The 25,228-nt window shown below is 40.1% G+C and overlaps 2 protein-coding genes, 1 long non-coding RNA gene and 1 pseudogene across 5 annotated transcripts in view; 1 reads left to right on the top strand and 3 right to left on the bottom strand.

Moving 5' to 3' along the window:
- Nucleotides 1–25,228, top strand: part of LOC148720557 (uncharacterized) — a 486,858-nt gene that overhangs the window by 78,473 nt on the left and 383,157 nt on the right. The window lies entirely within an intron of this gene.
- On the bottom strand, nucleotides 72–9,415 carry LOC148720581 (gamma-aminobutyric acid receptor subunit beta-3-like). Of its 3 annotated transcripts, none has more exons than XM_088739807.1 (8): nucleotides 9,091–9,414; nucleotides 7,155–7,250; nucleotides 5,720–5,826; nucleotides 5,102–5,169; nucleotides 3,970–4,261; nucleotides 3,336–3,467; nucleotides 1,769–2,124; nucleotides 72–398 (listed from the first exon to the last, which is right to left on the bottom strand). In XM_088739807.1, the coding sequence occupies exons 2-8, from the start codon at nucleotides 7,223–7,225 to the stop codon at nucleotides 114–116; spliced, it is 1,311 nt and encodes a 436-aa protein (XP_088595933.1). In that variant the 5' UTR covers nucleotides 7,226–7,250; nucleotides 9,091–9,414; the 3' UTR covers nucleotides 72–113. The 3 variants fall into 3 exon arrangements, with proteins under 3 accessions (XP_088595933.1, XP_088595934.1, XP_088595935.1); XM_088739808.1 differs by lacking the exon at nucleotides 9,091–9,414 and adding an exon at nucleotides 8,907–8,998; XM_088739809.1 differs by having other exon boundaries at nucleotides 233–398; nucleotides 1,765–2,124; nucleotides 9,091–9,415.
- Nucleotides 13,149–18,207, bottom strand: LOC148720579 (methyltransferase-like protein 27). Its single transcript, XM_088739589.1, has 4 exons — nucleotides 18,121–18,207; nucleotides 14,412–14,541; nucleotides 13,615–13,993; nucleotides 13,149–13,504 (listed from the first exon to the last, which is right to left on the bottom strand). Exons 2-4 carry the CDS (start codon nucleotides 14,511–14,513, stop codon nucleotides 13,311–13,313), a joined length of 675 nt encoding a protein of 224 aa, XP_088595715.1. The 5' UTR covers nucleotides 14,514–14,541; nucleotides 18,121–18,207; the 3' UTR covers nucleotides 13,149–13,310.
- LOC148720580 (uncharacterized) lies at nucleotides 14,551–17,477 on the bottom strand (annotated as a pseudogene).

Genomic DNA, 25,228 nt, shown 5'->3' with positions numbered 1-25,228 from the left:
AGTCATGTCTAAAGCTCCACAAACGTTGTATGATTTTCTGCTTCCTACGCAAAAATCTCAGCGACCTTAAGTTGACCTCAAGTTCTCCACTTTCCCCAAAAGTGATTTTATTTTCAGGTACTAAAAGCTAACCAGTACACTAAGTTGAAAATAGCAAATGATATAGGAAACATATACCGACAGCACTTGTTGGTTACAACACTGAGATCAGTTTTCGTGTCTTTCGGCTGGTAACAGGCAACGCAGCACGTTCTCAGCCCGTCAGTACATTGAGCTTTTTGTTCGGCGCGGTTCGGACTCTCTGAATGGCTCACCAAATGAACGTGGCCGTTAGCATCCGCGACGTAGTTTGGTTGGAAACCATGTTTACATTGGAACACTATTTTGTTGTTCTGAGGCTAAAAGAAGAGAAATGGCATATCAGTGCATTCGGATTGTTTTAGAAACGTTTTTTATAGTTGAAACCGCTCTCTTCTTAAAATTGACTCGTTGTGGTCAACTCAATAAAACAGATTAAGGGAGTGATAAAGGGATTAAGATTAATCAGGAGCCCATTAGCCGGAGCTTACATCTTCCATACTGACTCTCTAAGCCAACCCTGTCCCATATCTTTGTATTTTTAGAAGCACCTCCCACGGCGGTTTCCGCGGGTGTTTTCATAATAGCCAATCATAAGAGAGCTGTCGTTTCTATTGTGTCACTTGCAGGCCGCACGAAACTATTTCAATAATGGCGGAAAGCGCGGAAAGATTAAAGAACTCCCGCAAATATCTCAGTTCTAAAAATAAAAAGATACGGGACAGGGTTGACTCAAGGGTACAACTGAGATGGAATTGAAACTCCGGGTAATGGGCTCCTGGATTAATTTAGGTTTATACTTTAGTTTATTTAATGTACCGTATTAGCTTAGGTTATAGCTAAAGACATTGAAACTTAAATCAAGTTGTTATGTTAAGTTAAGAACGGAAGGAAAGAGATGAGGGAGAATGTAAGGGGGAGAGAGAGAGAACGGTGGGTGGAAGATAGCAGGTGGGGGAATGGACGGAAGGAGAACAAAGAACGAGGGAGGGAAGGAAGACGAGTGGCCAGCGAGAAGGGAAGGAAGGGGAAGACCGAGGATATAAGTAAGGAGAGATAGAAGGGGCAGGTAGAAGAGGGTGACGATGGGTAGAGGGAGGGAAAGATGGGAAATGAAAAGGGAGAGTATAAGGGTTGTGGGTAGTAAAGAGAGAAGGAACGAGAAGAGTGAGGAGGAAGCTGAAGGGAGTGATGGGGAGAGGGTGAGTGGGAAGGAAAGAGGGAAGGGGAGGAGGATAAAGAGAGAGGTTGGGAGAGTAGCCGGGAGTAAGGAGAGTAGGAAGAAAGAGTGAGGGTCGAGGGAAGGAGAGAGGGAGATAGAGAGAGAAAGAGTTGGTAAAAGGTAGGAAGGGATAACCTCGTTCCCAGGGCCTTTTTCCCTTAGTTAGGGGGTGGGGCGGGCCCCACCCTTAACTAAGGGAAAAGGCCCTGGGAAAGAGGTTGAGGGAGGGAAATACATAGAAAAGGTTGGAGTGGGGATGTGGGTGGGTGGTTAGGAAGAAGGGAAGGAGAAGGGTTATTGGAGGGAGAAAGGGAGGTAGGGAGGTAGGAAGGAAATCAAGGGCAACTCAAACTCGTTCTACGGCGCTTTTTTTACCCTACAGGGCTCGATTATCTAAAGCCTTACAGTATGACAATTGGCCAGACTTTTCGGGCAGGAAGATTATTCTAACTTCTGATAACGACCTACCTTTGTTTTTTTATCAGCGTCTGCTTTCCTTTGTTCTTCTTTAGATCGGAATCTATAGACAAGTAAATCTGTGACCAGCGTAGAGAACACAAAGATGAATGAGCCAAGGAGATACCAGTCGATTGCTTTCGCGTAACTGACTCGGGGCATGGTGGAGTTACTCGACCCCAATAGAAAAACGATCGTGAGAATGGTCGTAATTCCCAAGGAGAGTCGTTCCCCGATGTAATATCGATCCATCCAGAACGAGATCCAGCTTAAAGAAACCATCACAATACACGGAATGTAGAACTGAATAAAGTAAAAACCCATGCGACGATGGAATGTGAACGTCACAATCAAGTTTTTGTAAACGCCTAAAATAAAATGTTAAATGAGATGGTTACAATGCAATTAGCGTCATTGAGTTAATGACGTCGTTAAGTTTAAGAAATTGTTAAGTTTGAAGCGCCGTAGAGTAAATGACATCGCTAAGTTTTAAAAGACGTTGTCAAGATTAGGAAGTCGTTTGGTAAAGACATCCCGTAGTATGGGTTACTACGCTGCTAAGCCGAGAGAAAGTGCGGTCTATTTCTTGATCATACTACGAGGGCCCTGACTGTTCAAAAACCTGTTATTTATTCCACCGTTAAACCCATAGAAAATTTAAACATTTTGAGTTTATTTTGTAAGAGCAATAGATTGCAGAGGCTCATGATTTATAGCTTTTCTTGTTTTCCCCTAACATGCCAATTGGGATTTACGCTGGTAAACTGATAAAATCACCAGAAAGGCCCTGTCACAAGCAAGGATAACACACACAAGCTCTCCCCTAGCTAACTCAAATTCTTGAGCTGAATAACTCGCGGACGTCGGAAAAACACTGCAAGTGGGATATGGTTGCATATACCATAGTTAGTATTACTACTAACTATGCATATACCACCTGCGCACCTGCGCATACCAATTCCCCTGCATCGCATTATCAATAGAAAAACTGGAAATACCTTCCACTGCATGTATAAAAAAAATCCTTTTACGAAAAAACAGGCGTAAGTCCAAAGTCCGTAGAAAAATGCATTAAACTTGTTAAATCGAGCGCAATATTTGGCTTAAAATAATAATTCAGGAACTACTAAAAAATTTCCAAACAAAGAGAAAACTGGTTTCGTACCCAGACCTTCCACGGTCAAGCGGTTACACATTTCAGTCACAGTCACACGGTAAGACCAGGGTACCAGATTAAGGGTGACACATTTGCGTGAACGAAAGCTTAAAAAACTACTCCGAAAGTGTCCACATCAGTTTCTGGTGTCAAAGTCAGAGTCTTTTGAAGTGATTGTCTAATATGGTAAAATCACGTGTGTCACGCGTGAATGAAAAATGAAGTATCAAAGAGAAAGAGGAAGAGAAAATCGTACTTTGAAATATACAACATAGAAAAAAAAGAAAATTCGACAGCATGTTCAGTTTTGCAAAAATTGAACTAATGCCCTTTGGACCTATCCTCGACAACAAATACTTAAGCGCTGGTCTAAGCAGCGGCGCGAATTCTCCTTTACAAGAGAAGCAAAGAAGCCAGCCAAACCTGAAACATAATTAGCTTTTTTAGTCTCCACTTCGTGTTTAACCACATCAAATTCAGCTAACTCTTCATTGAACAGAGTAATGGACTCCTTCTCTTTCCACCTAAAGTCCATCTCTTCAATGGTATGACGAACTGAGAAGAAATAAAGCGAACGAAAAATATTTCATCATTTATTACGCGTACCCAACGCGATAAATCAAAGTCTGTACTAAAGCCGAGTGGCCCGTGCAGCCTGACATCATTGTTTTCATAATATAAAGTCACGAGGAGTAGAATTACACCCCCCCCTCGTTGGATGAGTGCTATTCCATCGCAAGGCTGCACCCCACCTCTCCCATCATTTCATCAGGCTTACTCATTTACATCACTGGGTGGAGAGAGGCATTGTGAGAGTGTAGTGTTTCACCAAAAATGACCCGGCCTGGTCTTGTTGTACCCAGACCTCTCGACCTCTCGACTCAGCCAGCTCTTGTTGTACCCAGATCACTCGACCTGAAGAGAAGCGCACTGACCATTAAGCCACTGTGCTTCTTACAACCAAACGCGTTTGAGGGGGGAGGGGGGGGGAGAGTGAATGTAAGAAGCCGTAGCAAGATAATTCTTTCAGATTAAGGTAAAAGCAGCCTGTACTTACAACTTTCCAAAGTCAGATGACAACGCTGTACATCCATTGGAAATTTAACAAGATCCATTTGACAAGCTCCAGCAATCCTCACATAGGCAAAGTAGAAAATTTGGCCCTTGGAGTCAATTAGGGACAATTGATTGGACGGAAAAACTTCGTAGTCGTTAGCATTTGTTATATAAGTGTCTGGAAGCCAAATACGTTCAACGTCTGTTCCCCCGAGTGCTAGCGTGGCTTCGTAGCCATGTGCAAGCCTTTTGTCAAACCACTGTTGGCGGAAATAAACGTACACTTGAAATTCCTAAAAATTTGATAAGAGGATTATCGTGAATAATTGAGACTTCATAATCTGGAACATGCTACTCGCATGGTGAGGCGTTCTATTGAAAAGTGCAATGAACCCTTGGTTCAAAGGTTTGAGTTCAAGCCCAGGCTACGTCATGGCATAAATTTTAAAGGAAACCTCTCCAAAATGTTATTTAGCGAGGGAGGGGGTAAAAGGGGAACGTGTAATACGAGTATCCCACCCAGAGGAAGTAGAAGTACTCTACTCTCATACCCAGACCTTCCACGGCAAAGCAGTTTAGTGACACGATAGGGCCTGGGTACGAGATTAGAACCACTCCAACTCGCTTCAGGTCAATGCAACCCGAATAAGCAGGTAGCACCTCAGGCTCATAAGCTAAAATTATAATCGACATCAGATAACATGACCCCTCACGAACTCGGCCCTTGTGCTTACTCGAACCAAGCTCCATTTCTCCTGGACTACGGTCTGGTCAGTATTTATCGTCGAGGAAGGAGGGGGAATGCGGAGGATTGTAGTTGTGTCACTGTAAAACTTTCTTAATTCCCATCATAATGCTTAAGGCTCCTTTGTATTCTAATGAGTGACGTTGACCCCCCCTGAGAACTAAATGATTCCCCCCAGAATCTTCCCTTCCCCCCCACTCAGGTGATGTATGATGACTGGACCCTCACATTCATACACTTGCTGACTAATTTAAATATCGTGCCCACAGACTAAGACTGCTTTAAATTGACATTTTATAATCCTACTAATACATCGAACTCCCATTTCTTCCTTCAAGGAGCAATTTATCGGAAATAAGCTTGACTCCTTTTTATTAGAAGTACTCACCATATTGGATTCTTTGATTTCACTGAATGCCTTGATCGCCATGCTGACGTTTACTATCTCTGGGGGACCTGTAGGAGATGGTCATTGGTCAGACGATAGCTTATGTTTTACGTATAGTTTACACGAAGGCTAGTCGGACGAAAAACCAAGAAATAAACTAATATCGAGATCCCTCGGAACGGCTCTAAAGATAAAGTAGTCTCTTGATCCTTCGAAACGGTTCTCTAAAACACTCTGCTACTAAACTGTAACACTATAGAATGACTACAAATTGGGGATAAGATTATTCGACAAAGAGTGTCACCAGGTCGCTTACGTTATGCGACAACAACAAACTGTTATTACTTAATTGTCTTTGCTATTACAAGTTTTTGAACACCTTCCACACGGATTTTGGTAATCAAAGTCTTTTCAACAGTCATCGAGTGTCGCGATTCATTCAGTTTCTTTATATCCATACAATGAAGAGAGCCAAAGCAGGTTGAAAACAAGTTGAACGCTTGGTGTGTCACCAAATCCCTGCCCCATTCCCCTCCCCACTTGTCTAATTTACACACAAATGTCTGTCAGCCTAAAAGGAGAGTTGATTTGCAAGTTGTATAGTTATTATCAATGTACCAGTTACGTTAGGCCTGGTCTTTTTGTCGTAACATTTCTTCCTCAGTAGTTTGTTGAGGATTGCTGAAGCATTGGCCGCCTCTCTTCGAAGGATAGACGGGTTTTCACTAAAAAAAAAGCATACAACGAGTTAAAGAGGTGTACATTAGAGTAGTTTTCAAATGAGGGTCTAAAAAAATCCCGCTTAGCATTGGTTTTGCTTCAACGCGTTCCTTGATTGGTCTAGAAAATTCGCACCACTCTCTTAACCAATCAAATGCTAGACTAAAACAAATGAAATTAGAGACTAAAAGAATTAATCCTCGATTTCATTAGTTTTGCTTCATTCCGTTCCGTGATTAGTTTAGATAATTCCAACCACAACCTTGACCAATCGATCAAATGCAATACTGAAACCAGTTAAACGCAACTTAGTTTCCTGCCTTATCCCGCGCTTATGACAGTTTGTTAGTTTTTATATCGAGTTCTCATTGGCTGTTGTAAGTATTTTCCTTCGCCCTGATTGGCTGTTGTGACCACTTGATCTTGTGATGCTGGAGCTACTCTGTACGAAGCCAGGAGAGGATAAAGCTATAAAACTGTATCTCTCTTAATCGATTTCCCCTTACAATATCAAAGCATTATCAGCTAAGGAGAGAGAGGGAGGTAACAAAATGAGAGAAAAATATCGTCTAGGGTTGTTGTTTCATCAAACGCAAGTTTCACATATCTACATCTCCAAAAAAGGACTGTGGACAGTGTGGACATCCACATTTACACCTTTACATCAGTGTACATATTCTCCACACTTTTCTACTCATTTCCTATGGAACTGACAAGGAGAATTTATTTATCAATCAATAGCTTCTTTAATTGGCGATCATTTCCGTTATTCTCGTGATCTTAATGTGTGATTCAGCAGTAAAATTTTAAGGAGAAATTAGATATGCGTCATTCTCAGAGACTTTTGAAATGAGAGGATAAAAAGATATGAATACTTAAAAAGGTATGCAATATTTTGTATTATTAAAAAGTATATTAATAAAGTTATAACATAACCTCGTTTTCAGATTCAATAAAGTTACTTAAACGTTCCCAAATTGTCCTGAATGCATGAACGCTGTCATACTGAAAACAAATCATTGATATAGTTGCACGGGCATGCCTCGTGGCTCGGTAAATATCCGCCACTATTAATCTCTTCTTAGGTGAATGATTGTTAATTATTTATTTTCGTCTTCACTTTCCGTTTTCAAGTACGCTTTCCAGACCTTTCTTTCGAAAGCTACAAATTTCAAGTTCGCATAATTTTTTACTCAATTAACTTAGACTCGGCCCCCGAGCGTTGTCTGAGAACCCTGATCTATTAAATGTCAGACAAGCAATCAAACTACACACGGTTTCTCTTGGAGGACTGACCACACCTTCCATTATCATCATCTCTAAAGGTCCCTACCTCGGTGATGCTTTCATTGGAAGCAGGAGCAATAAAAGCGGCCATGTTGACATCAATCGTAGTAATGCCATCGTGAATATGTTGGTAGCATTAAAACTGTAAAAAGGAAGAAATTATAGATGAATTCAAAACCTAATTTCTAGCGAAAATATTAATGAAAGGTTGATGTAGCATGAAAATATTGCGGAGGACAGAACACACACATAACCAATGTATTCTCTAAAAAGTTACGAGCCGCCAATATGTCGATGAGAAAAACGTAATTCTCTAACTAAACCTTTTAACCTCTTGGAGTGATTGACATCTGATGTCTTTTTACGATATCACCCCTGAATCACATAGAAAGGTCATATGAACAAAGAAAATGATCACCAACTAAAGAAGCTCTTGATTGTTAAACAAATTTTCCTTGTCACCACCTTAGGAAATTATAGAGAACAGTATGGAGAATACAGATACTGATGTTAGGTTGTAAAGGGTTAAAGGTAGAAAAAAATCTTTCAAAAAAGAGATGATAATTAGGAAATCTCCAGTTCAAAACTAAACCTGACAATGCGGACATTATAATTTGGATATATCAACAAAGTTGAAATGGTAAATTGGCCACCGTAACGATTGCAAAGGCTGACGTTTCTAGCGTTAGCCCTTCTCTCCGACGAAGGGCTAACGCTCGAAACGTGAGCTTTTGCAATCGTTGCGGTGGCCAATTCACCATTTCAACTTTGTTGATATATCCAAATTATTTCGTTACCCCCACCGACGCAGCCCCAAACAGTTTCTTTAAAAACTATCAGCCTTTATTCACATGCAGAAATTACATTTCTACATTGGAAAGCAGATCACAGACTACGTTTATCCTGTGATTTCTCTCTCATTTCCATTCGTTTTGAATAGTTCAAGACCTCCTTGTTACAAAATGGCTGACTGATAAGCTGGTTAATTCCCCTAACCTCCACGCGTCGCGTTCTATCGATATTCGAGGAAGAGACTTGAATTTTTTTAACATGCTTCATACTTTCAAGGAGATCTAAATTAACTATTACTTAGTTCTAGGACAAAATACATTTGGAATTTAAATGTATATTTAGCTCTTATTTCTAAATCAATTATTTAAACTTCTGAGTTCAAAACAGTATCTCTCTCCTCGAAAGTATGAATTTGAAATGAATGATACAGTAGAAAACCTGTTTTATCATGGAGTTCAACTCTATATATAAAGTAACTGGCTGAGCCTAGCTGGTAAGATTTCAGAAATTGAATGCAACACTGATTTATGTCAAAACGAACAAAATTTGGGCTTATTTATAAATAAAGCTTTTCAATTAGCATTTGGATTTCGTTCATAGAATTTTTGAAATGTCGATATTGTGAGTTGAAAGGTAAAATATTTTTCGCAAAATCATCAAACCACCGACCACGGAACTTTCAGTGGTGCTCGCAGTTGACAATTTAGAAGAAAGTTTTACTTCTCCCTTTCAAATCAATCTCTCCACGCTGAAAATCCTTAGCTCAGAGACCGCGGATTAAAACTAGAAAGAATTCCTCAAGGCAATCTATTCAGTACTTTCGTCACTAAACAACTGTAAGTATAACAAATCTTTGCTTGAAATTTCTGTTTGTCTCTTTGACTTTTCCTAGAATCCTTAAAACGCAACAGCTATTTTAATATAGGAAGCTGTTCATGAAATGGCTCCTTTCTCGATTGATTTCTGTATCATTTTAGAAAAATTCACAAGAAATTAAAATATTCACCTTCAAGAAGTCATTGTACTTTTGTTATGATGCTATCGTTCAATTCGATCTGCAAAAGCGAGATTTCAAATTGGAAATCTCAAAATGTGAGGGATGTAAACATTTGTTCTATTTTTCCTTTCAATTAGGAGAAATTTTTTTTAGAATCTGAGGTTGCATATGACAACTAAGTTACAGTACTTACCTATTTCTCACAGCTGGTTACGATTGAAATCCGTGTTAGAGGTAATTCACCGGTAAATACGTAAAAAAACAGCCCTGTGTACCAGCGCAGCTGGCTTCGATTGCTTACTCATCGCGTATTCAAAGCTGGATAACAGAAACCCAAACGGCTTATCACAATACATCAAATTACACACCAGGCGACAATGTTAATGGGCCCGTTTCTTCAAAAAAAAAAAATAAATAAAACGCCGTGTGCCTTTAACACTGTGCAGTGCAGTGACGTTAGTATCAAGCAAAAAAATGGCTGAAATTTACAGAGGAATAACAATAACACTGAATATTACTAACAAGCATAAGATTTACCCAAGCAATTTAACCTCCTCGGAAGTGGAATGTCAACATATCTATTAGTTTTAAGATTACGCTTTCTGTTTTGAACACAACGAAGCTTTATCAACTAAAGTGGATTTTTTATTTTGCCAATATTTGTCTCTCTCTTTTTTGGGATTAGTGTTAAAATCGCTGATTACAAAGTGTTCATCTTTCGTCGATCAGTTTAAGGATGGAAAACGGACGTTTTATGATTCATCTGTTCTAACCAACAATTCACTTATCTCTCGCCATGCTCTGGTGAGTTCAAATACTTTTAATTGAGCCCTACGGAGAGTGTTTAATAATTGAGTTGCCCATTGCAATTTTTCTTTCCTGAATAATGTTGAACTTCCTCTGCTGAATAATATACCACGGTTTGCCTTCAAGGTTTTATTAATAAATCAGATTTTGAGCCGGGTGAATGTTTCAAAGTTTCAAAATGGAAAAAAAAAAACAGTTCTGATTTGCAGTGAAGAGTAGTAATAACAACATTATTAAGAAAAAAACAGCATAATATTTTGACCAAAATTTGCAAAAACGATGATTTAAAATAATTGTTCCTATCTCTTTTTTGGTCAGGTACAACAAATGTACAAGAGTAAACTTCCCATTCAATTTTTTTGCCGTAAGATACTTTCCCGAGAACGTTGTTAGTTATGAATTTATGTTAGGAATTAATTACCGGATGAAACGTTCTTTTTCGAAGCAAAAGTTATAAACCGCCGATTTACTGGTGGAAAATAATAACACTGCATTCGTCTTAAGGGAGTCTGTCCGTATGCGTAATTCATCACTGTTTCCATAGCTACTACTGTGACAGAACAGGTCATAACATACTTTATTTTGAACATCACTTCTCGACAAACTGAACGGTGATTGGTGGATATTTCCTAGCAGCAGCCAATGAGGAGGTCAGAGTCCGCCAACATCAGCAAACCTCACAAGCATCGCTTCAATGGTCTAATCATAGAATACGATAAGTGTTATCAACGTTTTACTACGCTTAATTGGTGATCAATTTTTTTTGTCACAACTCCTATCGCTCTGTGCACTCTCAGCACAAATGGAATGCTGATCAGAAAACCATACGCCTAAACAATAAAAAAATGTTTCTACAGTTTTAGATAATAAAAAAAAATAATAAGTAAGCAAAGATCCGATCCGAACTCAAAGGCTGCTTTCACGAAATTTCTCACGCAAAAAATCAAGACATAATGATAATTTTAAAAATATTTTTGATTTCGCTCAGTCGGTTTTTCTCCACCTGATTTGTTTCTCAGTTTGTTTTGGAAACTTGATAAATTTTGGTCATTAGTTATTTTAATAAGGGGGGTGAATAGGCTAACGGATCGGCGGATTCTGAGAATTATTTTGCCCGGATTTCGGATTTAGAGCAAAATATTAACTGATTTGCGGATTCTGAAATTGCAACGATTCGCGGTTTTGTCAATTTTTTAGCGGATTTTGGATTTTGCTTGTGAGGAAGTTCGGATTGTGGATCTGAACGATCGTCAGAAATGCGTTGTTTTCTGAGTATGTGTATTTTTTTGTCACGGACGAGACTCTCTACAAGTCCCGCATCAGAGAAATAGTAGGGAGCTTAAGATACTGACGTTTTCGGGGCGACGGCGACGTGACAACCCAGGTAGACTGGGTCAGAGGTTGCCGTTTTCGCGCCATAATTTAAGTTGTTAAGGTTCTGATGACGGCCGGCCTCTGCGACTTCGTCGAGTTTATTTGTTGCGCTTTACATGTAAATTAAAGCTTTTTTGTCGTAGCATGGCTACGTTTGAAGAATTCTGCCATCTCCTCGTCCTTTACTACGACGCTAAAAAAATGTGTCAAGCTGGTTTGTCCATTCCATTGTGCTGAAAAGAGGGAGTCGGAGTTAGAATTAATTTGGCCGCGAAACAAGAATTAAAGACACTTTTCATAGAGCTACATTATGATCAGAACAACAATGTCCTATGGCTTTAAGATCTTATAATTTGAAATATGAGAGATGTACAAACAGCAACAGCTCGTTCTAATATCAATTGGAGTCGTTAAAAGAACTCAGTTCCACTGAATTAATACAGTTAGATGCCTTAAGAGATACTCAACTTACGGGAGCTCCCACAGTACCGAAGAAGCCAGCCAGCCTTTAGCTACATAACGAAATTCCGATGCGATAAGAACTTTATTTAAGTATATGACGTTTCAGTCCAAGACTACGCACTAACCTAAAGAAAACCTCCATAGATCTGAGGTGTACGTTTGCGAGGTGCATCTACGAATTAATAAGAGGAATGGCAGCAAGCAAAATTCCCCTTTTATGGTAGAATTCAAGTACTGTACGCGTACGTGCCCGAAACGTACTTCGACGATTTGGACTTCACTGTTGCTTCGGTCATTTTAACCTAAAGAGAAAACTTGAAAAGGTCTCTTGAGTTGGCCGAGACATCGTGTGATGACTTGTGCGAAAAGTGATAATGCAATCACTTTAATACAAGTGACAAAATTGGCAGTCTATTAAAAAAATATAAACAATATCAACTCATGTTTTCACCACGACGGCAAACTCACTGATCTCATATCGTCGACGTCAGGGCGACGGCGGGGCCGCATGCGTAGTCAATCTCGCCCCAATCTTAATCGGTCTCCACGTCGCCGTCGCCCCGAAAACTTCTGTATCTTAAGCTTCCTAGTAACGCACTGGGACGTCTGCTGTATTCGCGCCCTTATCCCCTGGGGGGAAGGGACTCCCATATGAAACAGACGGGATGTTCGTCGTCTCGCTTAGGGGTGTAAATTTTGGATTTTGGACTCGCTTAGGTTGTTCCAGGCAAAGCGCCAATATTTTAAGCCGCCAAGGTCTCGTTTAGGGTTCCGCGAAGAAATACAGAATTACGCGAAGAGAAACAGAAGTAAAATTTTCTTTTTAACTTGTTTTGTTTACCGTATTACCTCAACATTAACTAGTTTTCTATTTTACCAAGTGCTAAAGAGACAATGCATGAACATGAGCGGTCTCTTTTAGGGGTCAAAATTTGCTTAAGCCACGCCCAGATGGTCTCTTTTAGGCGGTTAAATTTAAAATTTCCGACGGGCATCTCCGTTTGTTTCATATGGGAGTCCCCCCCGGGCCTTATCCGTGACACTGTACCCCACCGATTGCAATTCGCTCGATGAGCAAGCCATTGCCTAGCTAACACACAACAGCTCAAGGTGTGTTTTTCACCTTTTTACGAGGCAAATAGCGCACGGATTCGGATTTCACACTTTTTTTAACGGACTGACGGATTTGGTTATCAAATCGTAGTGGATCGGTGGATTTGCATACCCCTATTCATCCCCCTCTTTAATCTAATCATATTTTTTGGTACTAATGGTACAAATAAATTATAATTTTATACTAACCGAGTGCAAGGGCCGTGGTGGGGAATATTGACCCAAGGTCGTGGCTTACAAAAATGACCGAGGAACAATATTTCCTAGTACGGCTCGAGCAGGCGAAGGAGTACTTAATCATAGGGCACCCGTAGCAAACTTGTTTGTGTGTGTGTGTGTGTGTGTGTGTGTGTGTGTGTGTGTGTGTGTGTTTTAATTTGCGGCTTTCGTGAAATTATACCGCTTTTGACCGTTACCGGGGAAACGGTCCATAGGCAAAATACAGACCAAGTAAGAACCAATCTGAACGCTTAGATTTACCTCAGGACTTCTTCGTCATATAATAATGTTTTTTAATCATCAACTTTTAATTCATCGATGTTTCTAAATTAAATGGAGGAAATGAAAATTACATGATTTCCGGAAGTACACTTCTTCTATGAATTAATCATTGACAACTGTGGCAACAAGCTCAATTTTTTTTCAATGCTGTGGAAGTTAGTTTTGCATCACTTTGTAAGTGATCAAGTAACATTCCCTGAAGCGTTCTTCATGTGGGTCAGTGTACAGCTCTCGCAGCTCTCTGTTCACAAGGCTCCACTTTCCTGCCTTCTCCAGCTCATCAAACTTGGTACAATAACCATACTTTGGGTCGAAAGAGTCCGCTCGGAGAGTGAAGATGAAAAGGCCCCCTTTAAGAGGAAAAAAGCTTAGTGAGATCTTGCGTGACTGTGTGACCGTGAGCAAAACGTCATGCAACTTTAGAGTACGGTAGTGAGATAACGGACTGCACTGCACTGACCTGGTCTTACATGACGTATACACTCATCCAGTGCTACAGGCTTGGCTTGACCATAAACAATGGTGCCTGCGCACAATGTCACATCATATTGAGCGGTCTTTATCTGCTCTACGCGAACATCACTCAAAGGTGCACAAATGAGCCGCTTATAAACATTCTTCTTCTTAGCCTCGTTTAACATGTTCTGTGAAAGATCCAGGGCATCAATGTTTGTGTAGCCTTGTTTAACCAGCATCTCGCCAATGAGTCCAGTACCAGCCCCAGCATCAAGGATCTTTATGTCTTTGTTTGCACCAGGAAAGATCTCTTCAGACCGCATGGCTTTGTGGAAAGCTTCCATGCATAGTTCTGGTGCTTTATAGCCATGATTCTCTAAATCCTGAATAACAGAAATGAAGGACTATATCAACACTTATACAGTTACCTTTTCTGTGAGCACACTTGCTGCGAGTTAAATGCACCCTGGTATTTGAGCACTCCATTGCTTTCATTATCCCAAGCTCGCTTAGACAGACGTGAACTGAGTAATGAAGTGATATGAATAAAATTTAGAATTCTGGAAGACACTGTTACAATAGCCTTCGAGCAGGTTCTCATTTTAAAAAGCGCTTGTTCACCGACGGGAAACTATGAAGCCTTGAACTATACACGCCGGTGAGAAATCTGCAAAGAGTCAAAGACTGCCTCATTATTAGTGCCAGACCCCCGGCAAACCTCTCCGCGACTCGTTTCCAATCTTCCCGCGGGCGTTCTGCGGCCGACGCGCGTGATATTTTTACAGCAATTTACCAACTGACCGCTTCATAATTTGCTGCCCAAGAATCATAAAGTTTTTTCGCTTCCTCTTCGGTAGAAGATGGGTTCAGCTCAACAATTCCTCTGTTTGTAACGGGTTTCATAATGGAGGATCAAGCTAAAGATCAGCACCTAAGGAAAAAAGAAGAAATAATGAGAAGAGAGAGCATCCTAACTCTTTCAATCCTAAGATCTGACTGTTAATTCTCCTCTCTAGCTGCTACAAATTTTCTTGTAAATCTGTTACGAGAGTTTGGTGTCAGATCAAGATAACAACTTGCACCTGTTAAGTTTGAGTATTCTCATTACCTGTTTGTTGGAAAAAGTATGGAAATAATAAGGAGAAGTTATATGTTAATCACATGCGGGAGTTATGTGCTTTCTCTTTCTTATAAATAAGAAAGCACCCCTCTCCTCTTCCCATTAATCACACTAGTAGTTGTAGGGGTCTTTGTACAACGTTAACTCGGGGGGGAGGGGGGGGTCTCATGATATACTACAGTGGAACCTAGATGTAACGAACCATTATATAACCGGAAGTCCTCGGTGTGACGAACGATACTTCGGCTTCAACCCGGCTAAAGTTACAATAAAATGTATGCCACAAAAACCTCGATATAACGAACTAATTTCCCCAGTCTCATGGCACTTCGTTAAATCGAGGTTCCGCTGTACAACATATTTTTCTATTTTGCTTGATTTTTTGTTTAAATTGAAGTAAAACAAACAGCAGTGAATGTTGGTATTACCTAAAAAAAGTAAAAATACTTTCTGGCATTTAGCAACATACTGTATCGAGATGAATATGAGATGAGATTGTTCAAGAAATTTTCCTTCCATCTTCATCTGATGCTCGAGCGAACAATAGAGAAACAAAGAGAAATTATGCAGGTGACGTTTTGAGCGTTAACCCTTTAGCAGAGCGAATTATGAAGGGCTGACGCAAGAAACATCATCTTTATAATCTCTATACGGTGGCCAATTAACAAGATCAACTCAGTTAATTAGACCAAATTATCTTGTAATACCCCCACCGTACAGCACCAAAGTTCCTTTAGAGAAAGAATCAATGCTGATTCCAGGTTCTCTCCTTGTTTGCCGAAGCGCATGGCCTGGCAAAGATGTCATTTCTCTTCGCCCTGCAGCAGGGTGCCCAAACCGGTGTCCCAAGTTTCGCCAGTCCATCTATTTGGCTCCCGCACCCGGAGAAAGTCTAGTTTCCCCTTTGGACGGCGCTGGCAGCTCACAGAGTGTACCTGGTGTTAACATAATTCCAAGACAAGGCATGAAATGCTTGTCAAATAAAGGGGCCATATCTCTTTCCGAGTTGGTGCATTGAGTTATTGCAGTTTATCATATGTATGGGTCAAATTGTCACCGCTTTGTTAAGAAGGAGAGCATGACACCCAAATCAACAGTCGCAAGTTGTTTTTGTCATGCACTTTTTTGTCTGCTGCGAGTAAATTGTCAATTCAAAAAAGCAGACAATTTTTGCTCCTGGTGTTTCGGGGGAGTTTCAGGTGAAGCAAGGACCTTTCTCTCTCGAAAAAACTTAATCGAAGGGTTATAATGTTTCTGTCTAGAGCACGAGATGGTAAAAGTTCACTCTTGCACGCGCGATATGAGAAAATCAACAGAAGACGAACCACGATAACAGCCTTATTTTGAACAACGTTAAAAATTATAATCCAATCTCTTGTTTCACTGAGACTAAAACGCTACCGGAGGGCATAAATTGCATTTGTTACATAATCGTACATTCACCTCTAACTCTAACTCAAACATGACGGGTGGATAAACAATCGCGAGCTTGAATCGTTTACTCGCCCCGATGAGTAGCCTGTGTTGCAGGCTACTTCTGTTCCAAATACGTGTTTACCAATCCATAGTACCAAAGTACCGTCCAAGCTCGGCTCGCCGACTTCCTCGCTTGTCACGCTTCAGTACAAATTTTGGAGATTGCCGGACTCTATTCTTTCTTTAGGCTCTACGGTGAGAGTGTGGTGATCGGAGAGTCCATAGGATGGAAAGTGTTGAGGATCAGCATAGAAACCATGCATGTTAGTCAACACTAAGTCCAAGATCGCATTTTTCCGGGTTGGCTTTTTTAACAATCTGCTTCAACCGAAAGTGCCTTTGAATCGATTTTATATCCAGCCGATTTAAGTTCCCAGCAACAATCAAAGCACAGTTTGGGAAGCGAAACTCGGCGAGGAGGAGTGATTTGAAACAGATGATCACGCATGCAGCCATTCTCGGTTGCAGTCTAATAAGGGTGGTACACAACACCAGCAATCAAGGATGAGAAACCTCTCGGAAGGCGTTTAGGGCGCAACTTAACCCACAACACCTCATGATCATTGCAACAAGACAGATTGTCAAGTCTTTTATAGCTAGCGTTTTTTAGATAGAGACAGATCCCGCCATGACTTTCGTATGAGCGATCTTTCCGAAGAACAGAATACCCAGGGATGACAATAACCGAGTCACAGACTGACGACTTGAGTCATGTTTCAGTAATAAATGCAAGGCTAACTTTGTTATGAAGGATAAAGTCACTCACTTCGGTCATCTTCGGTACCAGTGACATGACGTTTGAAAGCATGATTTTTGGAGCAAAGTAATGCGTAGACCGATTAGAGTTACGCAGTGCATTACGCGCGGGAACTTGAGATTCTTGACGTTCATTTAGAGTTCCATTTCTTTAGGTGTCATTTTGAATATTTAATGACTCCCTACTCCATTATGCAAATCTGAAACTGCATCGTAAACGCTGGATTCTTCATGAAATGACGGCTCCATTGACCTCGTTCCGTTTGTAGCCACCCCTGATTGCAATATATGGTGCTGATTAGGTGTTTTAACTTTGCGTTTTCCTCCGCGGAAGCCCCTTAGAGTTGGTTTTGCTTTTGAAATACCAAGGTCGGCCAAGCGTCGCCAAAGGTTGTAGCAGCAACACGGCTGAGATGCTTAAGCAGACCGGATAGACCGATCAAAAACGACTTAGAATATCTCAAAGCCATTTCAAAACTTTTCGGTGAGTTATTTAGCAAATGGAAGTGAGGACGACGTTGAAATTATGAGTTCTAGCGGAGCAGTGCAATAGCAGCCTGTTAGCGCTCTTGCTTTTTTCTTAGATGTTATATTTATGGATATTACCTGTATGAAAAATTGTTTCAGGGTGTGGAAATATATTTCAAAGTATCATAGCTGGGGTATAGTTTACAATGAGGATTAAGTTCCTCCCTTCTTTAACCCCTTCTTTTAAATAATAATATATCATATATATTATTATTTCAAATAAAGTTGTTAGAGCTAAATAAATATTTTGCCGCCGGTTGTAGTCGGCAATGCATACTGGGTCCAGTAGCCGTAGTGCTTCTATGCCTATACAGTATTTGCGAAATTAAATTTGTAACTTCATTCTGTAACTTGAACTAAAATCTGCACGGTGCAATGCAAATTTCTAATTTGCGAAATTGCGAAATGGAAATGTCATTTCGCGAAATGAAAATTTGGGATTTGCGACATGAAAAGCTGTAATGTGCGAACTCGAAATCTGTCAGTTTGCGAATGGCAAACTGTAATTTGTGAAAAGGAAATCTTTAATTTTGGAACTGGCGAAAATTTCTTGCAGAGAACTCCACCGGCCGAAAGGAAGAATCGCCGAATCGGTCGCTAAAAGTAAAAGTCATAAAAATACTCGTTTACCTGTTTCACTTCCAAAATGGTGCAACGCCGCGATCTTTACCAACCACACAATCTGACACCTTATCGAAAATGACCCACTGACCTTGCTATCGAACTCGTTCAAAGTGGGTAGTTTGGAAAAGAGGGAATGATAGAATTTGGAATCGGAACCGGAACATCTGGAATACCCGGAATACCCGGAATTCCAGGAATGACCGAAAATAATAAATTTAAAAAAAATAAAGGTAAATTAATAGATAAATAAGAATATTGATGATTAAAACTTAATTGTAAACTCACAACTTAATTAGATAATTTAATACGAAATTTTTCTCTGAGGGTCCAAAAAAAAAACACTAACTGGCACTGTTCATGGAGATGCACTTATTAGAATTAAAAAAAGGTCTGCGTAAAACTCGTCAAATTCGTTGTAAGACGTAGTTCGAAGCCTTTCAAAGATTTGATCCTTTTTCAACAGGTCTGACCAAACGCTCTCAAACATGCTCCAACGGTACAAATGTTTTATGCATTTTAAGTGATAGTGTTTAGACCCCTTTGTGGAGCGAAAAAGCCCATTGTTGTGTTTAGTGTGTTACGTTACATAGCGTCAATACTGCGAGAGAATTTATCAATCGTGTTGTAAATCTACTTCCATTAGAGAAGGAAAATTAAATAATCGCGAGTGTTGTGTGGTAAATCTTCTATCTTGATCAGTGAATGCCAGAAGGACAGTTTAATTAGAGCAATGAAAAGAGTCACTTGATCCATGAAAACCTCTACCTTTAGGGAGGCGACACGCCGGAAAACCGGAAAGCAAAAGGCAGTCGACCGTTGAAAAGTGTTGATAGGCCTGTGTGTCTCCTACCATTCGCTAGCGCTTTTAAATCTTAATATTAGTAATAAGAGTAATAGAATCTTTATTTATATACGATAAATATTAAAGCTAAAAAGCTTGTGGGGTTGTGTACTTAACAAAATAGTATCCAGCCAACTATTGATTATACTAAGACACATTTCAAACTAAATAAGAAACTATAATACAGTAAAACATTCAATTTTCCTCTCAACTTAAAAATACTTGTAATCAGTTAATCTATTCCTAGCCGTCGAACCTGATAAACTAGTAAAAATAAAGCTTGTGAAATGATTATTTCTCCTGAGTAGCCTCCTAAATTACCTACATTTTTGACATGACGGTTAACATAGTTCCATAGCACCGAACCTCTATATGCTAAAGAGTCCTTTAACAATCTAGTGTTGAATCTAGGTGTGGTTATTGCTTCTTGGTCTCTTAGTGAATAGTTACATTCCCGCCTTATGAATATGCTATTAATTAGAGACTGAGGTAGTGAGACTTTACTTGCTCTATAAAAAAGGTTAACTATTTGAAATTTGTATTCTAAATCGATCGTATCCCATCCTGAAACGTCGAGAGCTACATTAGATTCCGTATCTTTGGATAAGTTGTAGACAATTTTTGCAGCTCTACAGTGAACTTTCTCAACTGAGTACAGAAGATCTGAATTTGTACACGAACCCCATAATATAATACCATACTTCACAGAAGGTAATATTACACTAAAATAAAACTTTAAAAGGACATTTTTGGGCAAGAACCTTGAGCGCTTCAATAAGTCTATTTTGTTCGCAAAGTTTTTCTTTAGCTCTAGCATATGCGGTATCCAGGTAAGCATGTCATCTACAATCATTCCAAGAAGACGCGATTTTTTGACATAGCCTAAAACAGACTTACCCAAAAATATTGGAGGTAGCGGTCCTATAATGGTTGGTGTACTAATTAACATGACTTCGCTCTTAGCCGGGTGAGGTGTTAAGCGATTCTCTAGGCACCACCTGTAGACCTCTTGCAAAGCACAGTTCAAGGAAGCAATCGCTGCGCCTGCAGACTCTAACATCCTGAAAATTGACGTATCGTCCGCGTACATGAACAGGGATCCCGTGGTAATGGCGGCGGCCAGATCATTAGTGAATAAAGTGAACAAAATAGGGCCTAAAACAGATCCCTGTGGTATACCATTTGTTACTGGTAACATGTCAGATTTGACTCCATTAATCACAGTGTACTGCATTTTTCCCCTCAAGTAGTCCCTAATCCAATCTAGTAACACCCCGTGATATCGAAATTATATTTCAGCTTTTTCAGCAAGATTTCGTGTGAAACGCTGTCGAACGCTTTTCTGAATTCGACAAAGGCTACTGCGACAACATTACCAGAGTCTAACGCTCTCCTCCATATTTCTTTCAGATGTACTAGGAAGAGCTCATTCGAGTAGCCGTGTCGGTAAGCCCATTGCTCCTCTGTGATTAAATGATTGTCGACAGAAACGTGCTGCACCAGTCTATCTTTTACTTCTACCCTTAAAGTTAAGCTCTTCTTAGGATATCTTTTGATGACTTTCCTTTACGATGTGATAATAAGAGTCAGTTTTGAGGAGTCATAATTCTCCATCTGTATGTTCTTGAGGTTTGGCAAAGCCGGATGAGATTGTTGCAAAAGGCAATATTTTTCTCTGTGCGCACGCTATTTCCTTTGTTTCAGCGTATACTTCTCTATTGAAGCAAAAACTCCGGAGATGCGTTTCTCAAAACCCTCATATAGGTTTCCTCTATTCTCGAAGGGTATTTTGAAATTCTGTACGTTTTAAGTAAGCGTGGAGCGCGACAAATTCGTTCTTAAGAGGCGTGAGGCTCGTGTAACCCGAAAACACTGAACCCCAGTCCACGGACCCCCAACGGACCTGGTCCACGGATCCCTACAGGGCCCTGTACGGACCGGTCCACGGACCCTCTACGGACCCCCTTTAGAGACCCCCCATGAAAACACAATAATAACAATGACAACTTATAGAGATTTGACTTACCTTTGTCTCGTTTTTTTTCGCGGTGGCGAAATTTTGACTGTTAGTTGCCAAGCCTTTGAACAGGATCAGGAGTGAGTATGAAGGTGACCTGGTTTTTCGAAAGCTGCGCGGTATTTTCCCTTGTCCATCAATCATTGGATAAAAGTCGCCCTGATGAAAGATTTGGCAACTAAACACATAACTGTCAAACATCGAGATCTCTAATCAGTCTAATGAACTTGGACGTCTTTCTTTGTCGAAGGAGCACTATTTTGTGAAGCCTAGGTCGAGTCAATGAACACGCCGGGAATTGAGCCGAACAAAATGGCGGAGGCAATCGGTGGCAGCGAATGCAGAAAGATATATATATATACAAGTTAGCTAAGTTATCGGTCTTTTCCTTCCTTTCTTTTTTTACTTTTTATTCGGATTTTTTTCTCCTTTCATTGCTACGGTAATATTTGGAATATTCAAAATTTTGCCACCGCAAACAAAAAACAACGGTGAGTCAAACATCTATAAGTTGTCATCGTTATTATTATCTTTTCATGGGGGGGGTCCGTAAAGGGGGATCCGTAAAGGGTCCGTGGACCGGTCCGCACAGGGCCCTGTAGGGGTCCGTGGACCAGGTCCGTAGAGGGTCCATGGACTGGGGGTCAGTGTTTTCGGGTTACCCCGTGGGGCTTCTCCTTTTACAAGTTCCGTATTTACGCTCGGTGGAAAAAATCCGTCTATTACAAGATCTCTGTCTCTCTAGTATGCGTTTGCATGTCGAGGGTCAATTCACAGTTGAATAACTCGCGTCTAGGAATATAATTACTGACTTTGAATTTATTCATCCTACCATCGGTTGCGAGTGTGACTGTTGCCATTTGTTTCGAGATTCTCAGGCAGATTGCACTTTAGAATGTTTTTAAAGAACGTCAGTTGCCTCCTAAGAACGGATTCGTCACGGAGGAATGACAGGAGTCGCGCAGGCCCGTCAAACTTTTTAACTTTCGAAGGAATGCCAACAGACAATGAATTCCCGTTACAATCCACGCATATTCACGCCGTCAGTCTCGTTGGCACCAAAGATGTCACACAACGCGTCAAGATACATATGACTCAAATTTTGTTTTACGACCACAATGCAACGCAATTAGAGTGCGCACACCGCCTGATGGAACTCTTGCCATATTTAGTGTTTTAAATGGACCATGTTTCCCCATCCCTTCTAACGGATTCAAATTCTCAACGGTTGCTCGCGTAACTTAATCACCGCGTCACACAACGCGTGACGCATTCATGAAATAATCCTTCGCTGCTCGCTTGCTGTGGAGTAATGGGCAAAATTGGCAAAGGAAAAAACAACCCGCGGCAAAAATGGTAAAGCTGGAGAAACTACTGAAAAACAAAACAGCGAATCGACAGACAACTTATGTAGGGACTGCGGCCCAGTTAGCCCAATGGATAGTGCGCTGAACTGTTGTGCGGGAGGTCGAGGGTTCGAGCCCCGGCCGGACCAACACTCAGGGTCTTGAAATAATTGAGAAGAATTTGCTACCTTTATATAACATGAAGAAATCGTCAGATATTCTAGTCTTCTCGGATAAGGACGAATAATTGGAGGTCCCGTCTCCTGCAGGGTTGGGGGTAGAAGAAGTAAATTCCCACACACGAGATTACTGTGTGATGCATGTCCTCCCCTTGGGCGGGATGGTGGGATATACAGGCCCCCATTTAAACCAGCTTCAAGCTGAGCTTGCCTAAATATCGTAAATACATACATACATACATACATACATACATACATACATACATACATACGTACATACATACATACAGACAGACATGCACACACACATACATACATACATACATACATACATACATATATACACACATACAGACAGACATACAAACCCACATACATACATACGTACAGACAGACAGACATACATATACACATACATACATACATAATCAGGACAAACAACAAACATATGAAATACATATATATGAACTGCGGTTATGAAACGTATATGTGCACGATCCTCCGCAGTAAAGCACTATTTAAGCAATAGCTATACGTTTCATAGCCGCAGTTCATATATATGTATTTCATATGTTTGTTGTTTGATTTATCATCTACGGGTTTATGTCGAATTAATTTGATGGCCTGCTCCCAGTTGGCTTGTTAGCTCAATTGGTAGAGCGCTGCACTAGTATCGCAGAGGTCAGTGGTTCGAATCCCGTACAGGCCTGAATTTTTTTCAGGTCTGATTTTCACTATTGCTTAAATAGCGCTTTACTGCGAAGGATCGTGCACATATACATAATCAGGACAGTAAACTACATTACTTAATTCCTGAAACCCATTGCCCTCATTATTATTTAAGGCCCCAAAGAACGTACAATGTACCAGCAGCCAAGAAAAAGCGTTTTGCTAATTCGTTTTTCGTGAAGGGTGAGGCTATAACCAACCCAAGCTGAGATGTACCGTAATAGAACTTTTAATAGAACTTTAAGTCATCATATTTTATATTTGTATAGTAGTAGCTTGTAAAAATTGCGCAATTCAGTATTTTACTGCGATGTGATTTTAATAAACAAGTCTATCTATCTATCTCATACATTCAAAATAAACTAGCTTCTCCCTGTATTCAAAATCTATTTACCTATGTCTCAGATATACATTCCTACAACACCAGATCAGCAACTACCAACAAATTTTATGTCATGTCTTCTCGTCTGGAACAACTTAAGAATACTTTTTCCCACTTTGGCGTGCAGCTATCGAATGCCTTACCTGACAGTATTAAAAATTCTACCCATAGAAATGTTTTAAAAAACAAATGCATGAAATAATTATTAATATCTTCAAACAACAGAACTTGTATCTTACACCATCGTCACTTCTTGAAATAATAAAAAATTTGTAAACCTCATCAATCCTCTAGCTACAAACAGTAAAGCGAAGTCTCTTCCTATTTTCCTGTTATTATTATCATTTAAATTAATTTACTATTTTCACTTTAAATTATTATTTATTGTAATTTGAACAGCCAATGTAATCTGAACTGCCAATTCGATATCTTTGTAAGTACCAGTGATAGCCTAACTTAATTATACCTACCCAACTCGACTAGTTTTTAACTAATTGTGGGTAGGCATTTCTCAAATTGTAATTGTAATTGTTGCAACTTACTTACTTACTTACTTACGTACATACATACGTACATTACCTATTTACCTACCTACCAACCTACCTACCTACCTACATACATACATACTCTTATCGCTGAGACGAGTTCCCCCGGGTGGGTTTATTCATAATTTCATACGATTCGAGGCGATTGTTTATGTTTTTGTATCAAGGCCAGTACTTGGGTCTTGGAGGTAAACTTCGTTTTTAACTTTATGTACGACAAATGTAGATTGGATGGCGACTTCTTTGTTCGAAGTTTGGATGCCAGCGTGGAGGAGTGACTGGACTGTTTTCTTTTTTCTTTTTCCTGACAAAATGGTGCCATTTCTCTCTTCTTTAGGCCTGTTTATTTCTGATTCTGATTTATGTTTTTTATCCATGAGAAAAGACTTTCCGCTAGCAGAGAACTTCCAAAAACAAAATGTGCAAATAGCATGAAATTGCCGCGAATGTTTCCCCAGTGTCTCGCCCATTTACGAGATTATGACACCTTCCTGATTTATTTACTTTTATTCGAAAACACGTTTTCATAACAAAGTCGGACGCTTTTCGAGATTTTCAAAGTTTTCTTTTTGTAAACGTTTGTTAAAATGTCTAATTTCAATCTAGTCCAATAAAAAAAATGTATATTTTTGGTTAAGGTGGAAAGTAACCTTAATACCGCGTCACACAACGCGTGACGCTTTCAAGAAATAATCTTTCGTTTTTCCCTGGAAACGTGAGCTTGGGCCACCTGTGGTTTGCGGAGTGCGAACAGGGAAACCCTATCAGCCGGTAACAATTTTGACACGTCTCCAGGTGGGGTAACCCGCCAAGCTGAGGTCGCATTCATGTTCACTTAAAGGAGAAGAGAAGTCCAAATTCATGCAATTTTGTTCACTGTAGATCAAATGTTTGTGTATTATAGAACAAACTTCCGTCATGTTTTTTTTCCTCGAAAGACAGTTTTCATCCAGAAAACGAAGGGTTTCTGGTGATAATTGGCTTGAGAGTTGACCGTGGTACGGCGGCTCAGAACAAGTATGTCAGCGGTTTTTTGGGAAGCGTGTGACGTAGGTTATGGGGATGAAAGTAAACA

The sequence above is a fragment of the Stylophora pistillata genome, chromosome 11 (genome assembly GCF_964205215.1).
Source record: "Stylophora pistillata chromosome 11, jaStyPist1.2, whole genome shotgun sequence".
Taxonomy (NCBI): Eukaryota; Metazoa; Cnidaria; class Anthozoa; order Scleractinia; family Pocilloporidae; genus Stylophora; species Stylophora pistillata.
This window is presented reverse-complemented; position numbering and strand designations above follow the sequence as displayed.

Coding starts and splice junctions, on each gene's coding strand:
- LOC148720579 (XM_088739589.1), bottom strand. CDS start 14,513: ATGAAACCCGTTACAAACAGAGGAATTGTTGAGCTGAACCCATCTTCT. Junction 13,994..14,411: donor GGGCAGCAAATTATGAAGCG/GTCAGTTGGTAA, acceptor TCTGTTATTCAG/GATTTAGAGAATCATGGCTA. Junction 13,505..13,614: donor TATACGTCATGTAAGACCAG/GTCAGTGCAGTG, acceptor TTCCTCTTAAAG/GGGGCCTTTTCATCTTCACT.
- LOC148720581 (XM_088739807.1), bottom strand. CDS start 7,225: ATGGCATTACTACGATTGATGTCAACATGGCCGCTTTTATTGCTCCTG. Junction 4,262..5,101: donor AAATCAAAGAATCCAATATG/GTGAGTACTTCT, acceptor TCAAATTTTTAG/GAATTTCAAGTGTACGTTTA. Junction 2,125..3,335: donor AAAAGCTAATTATGTTTCAG/GTTTGGCTGGCT, acceptor ATTTTATTTTAG/GCGTTTACAAAAACTTGATT.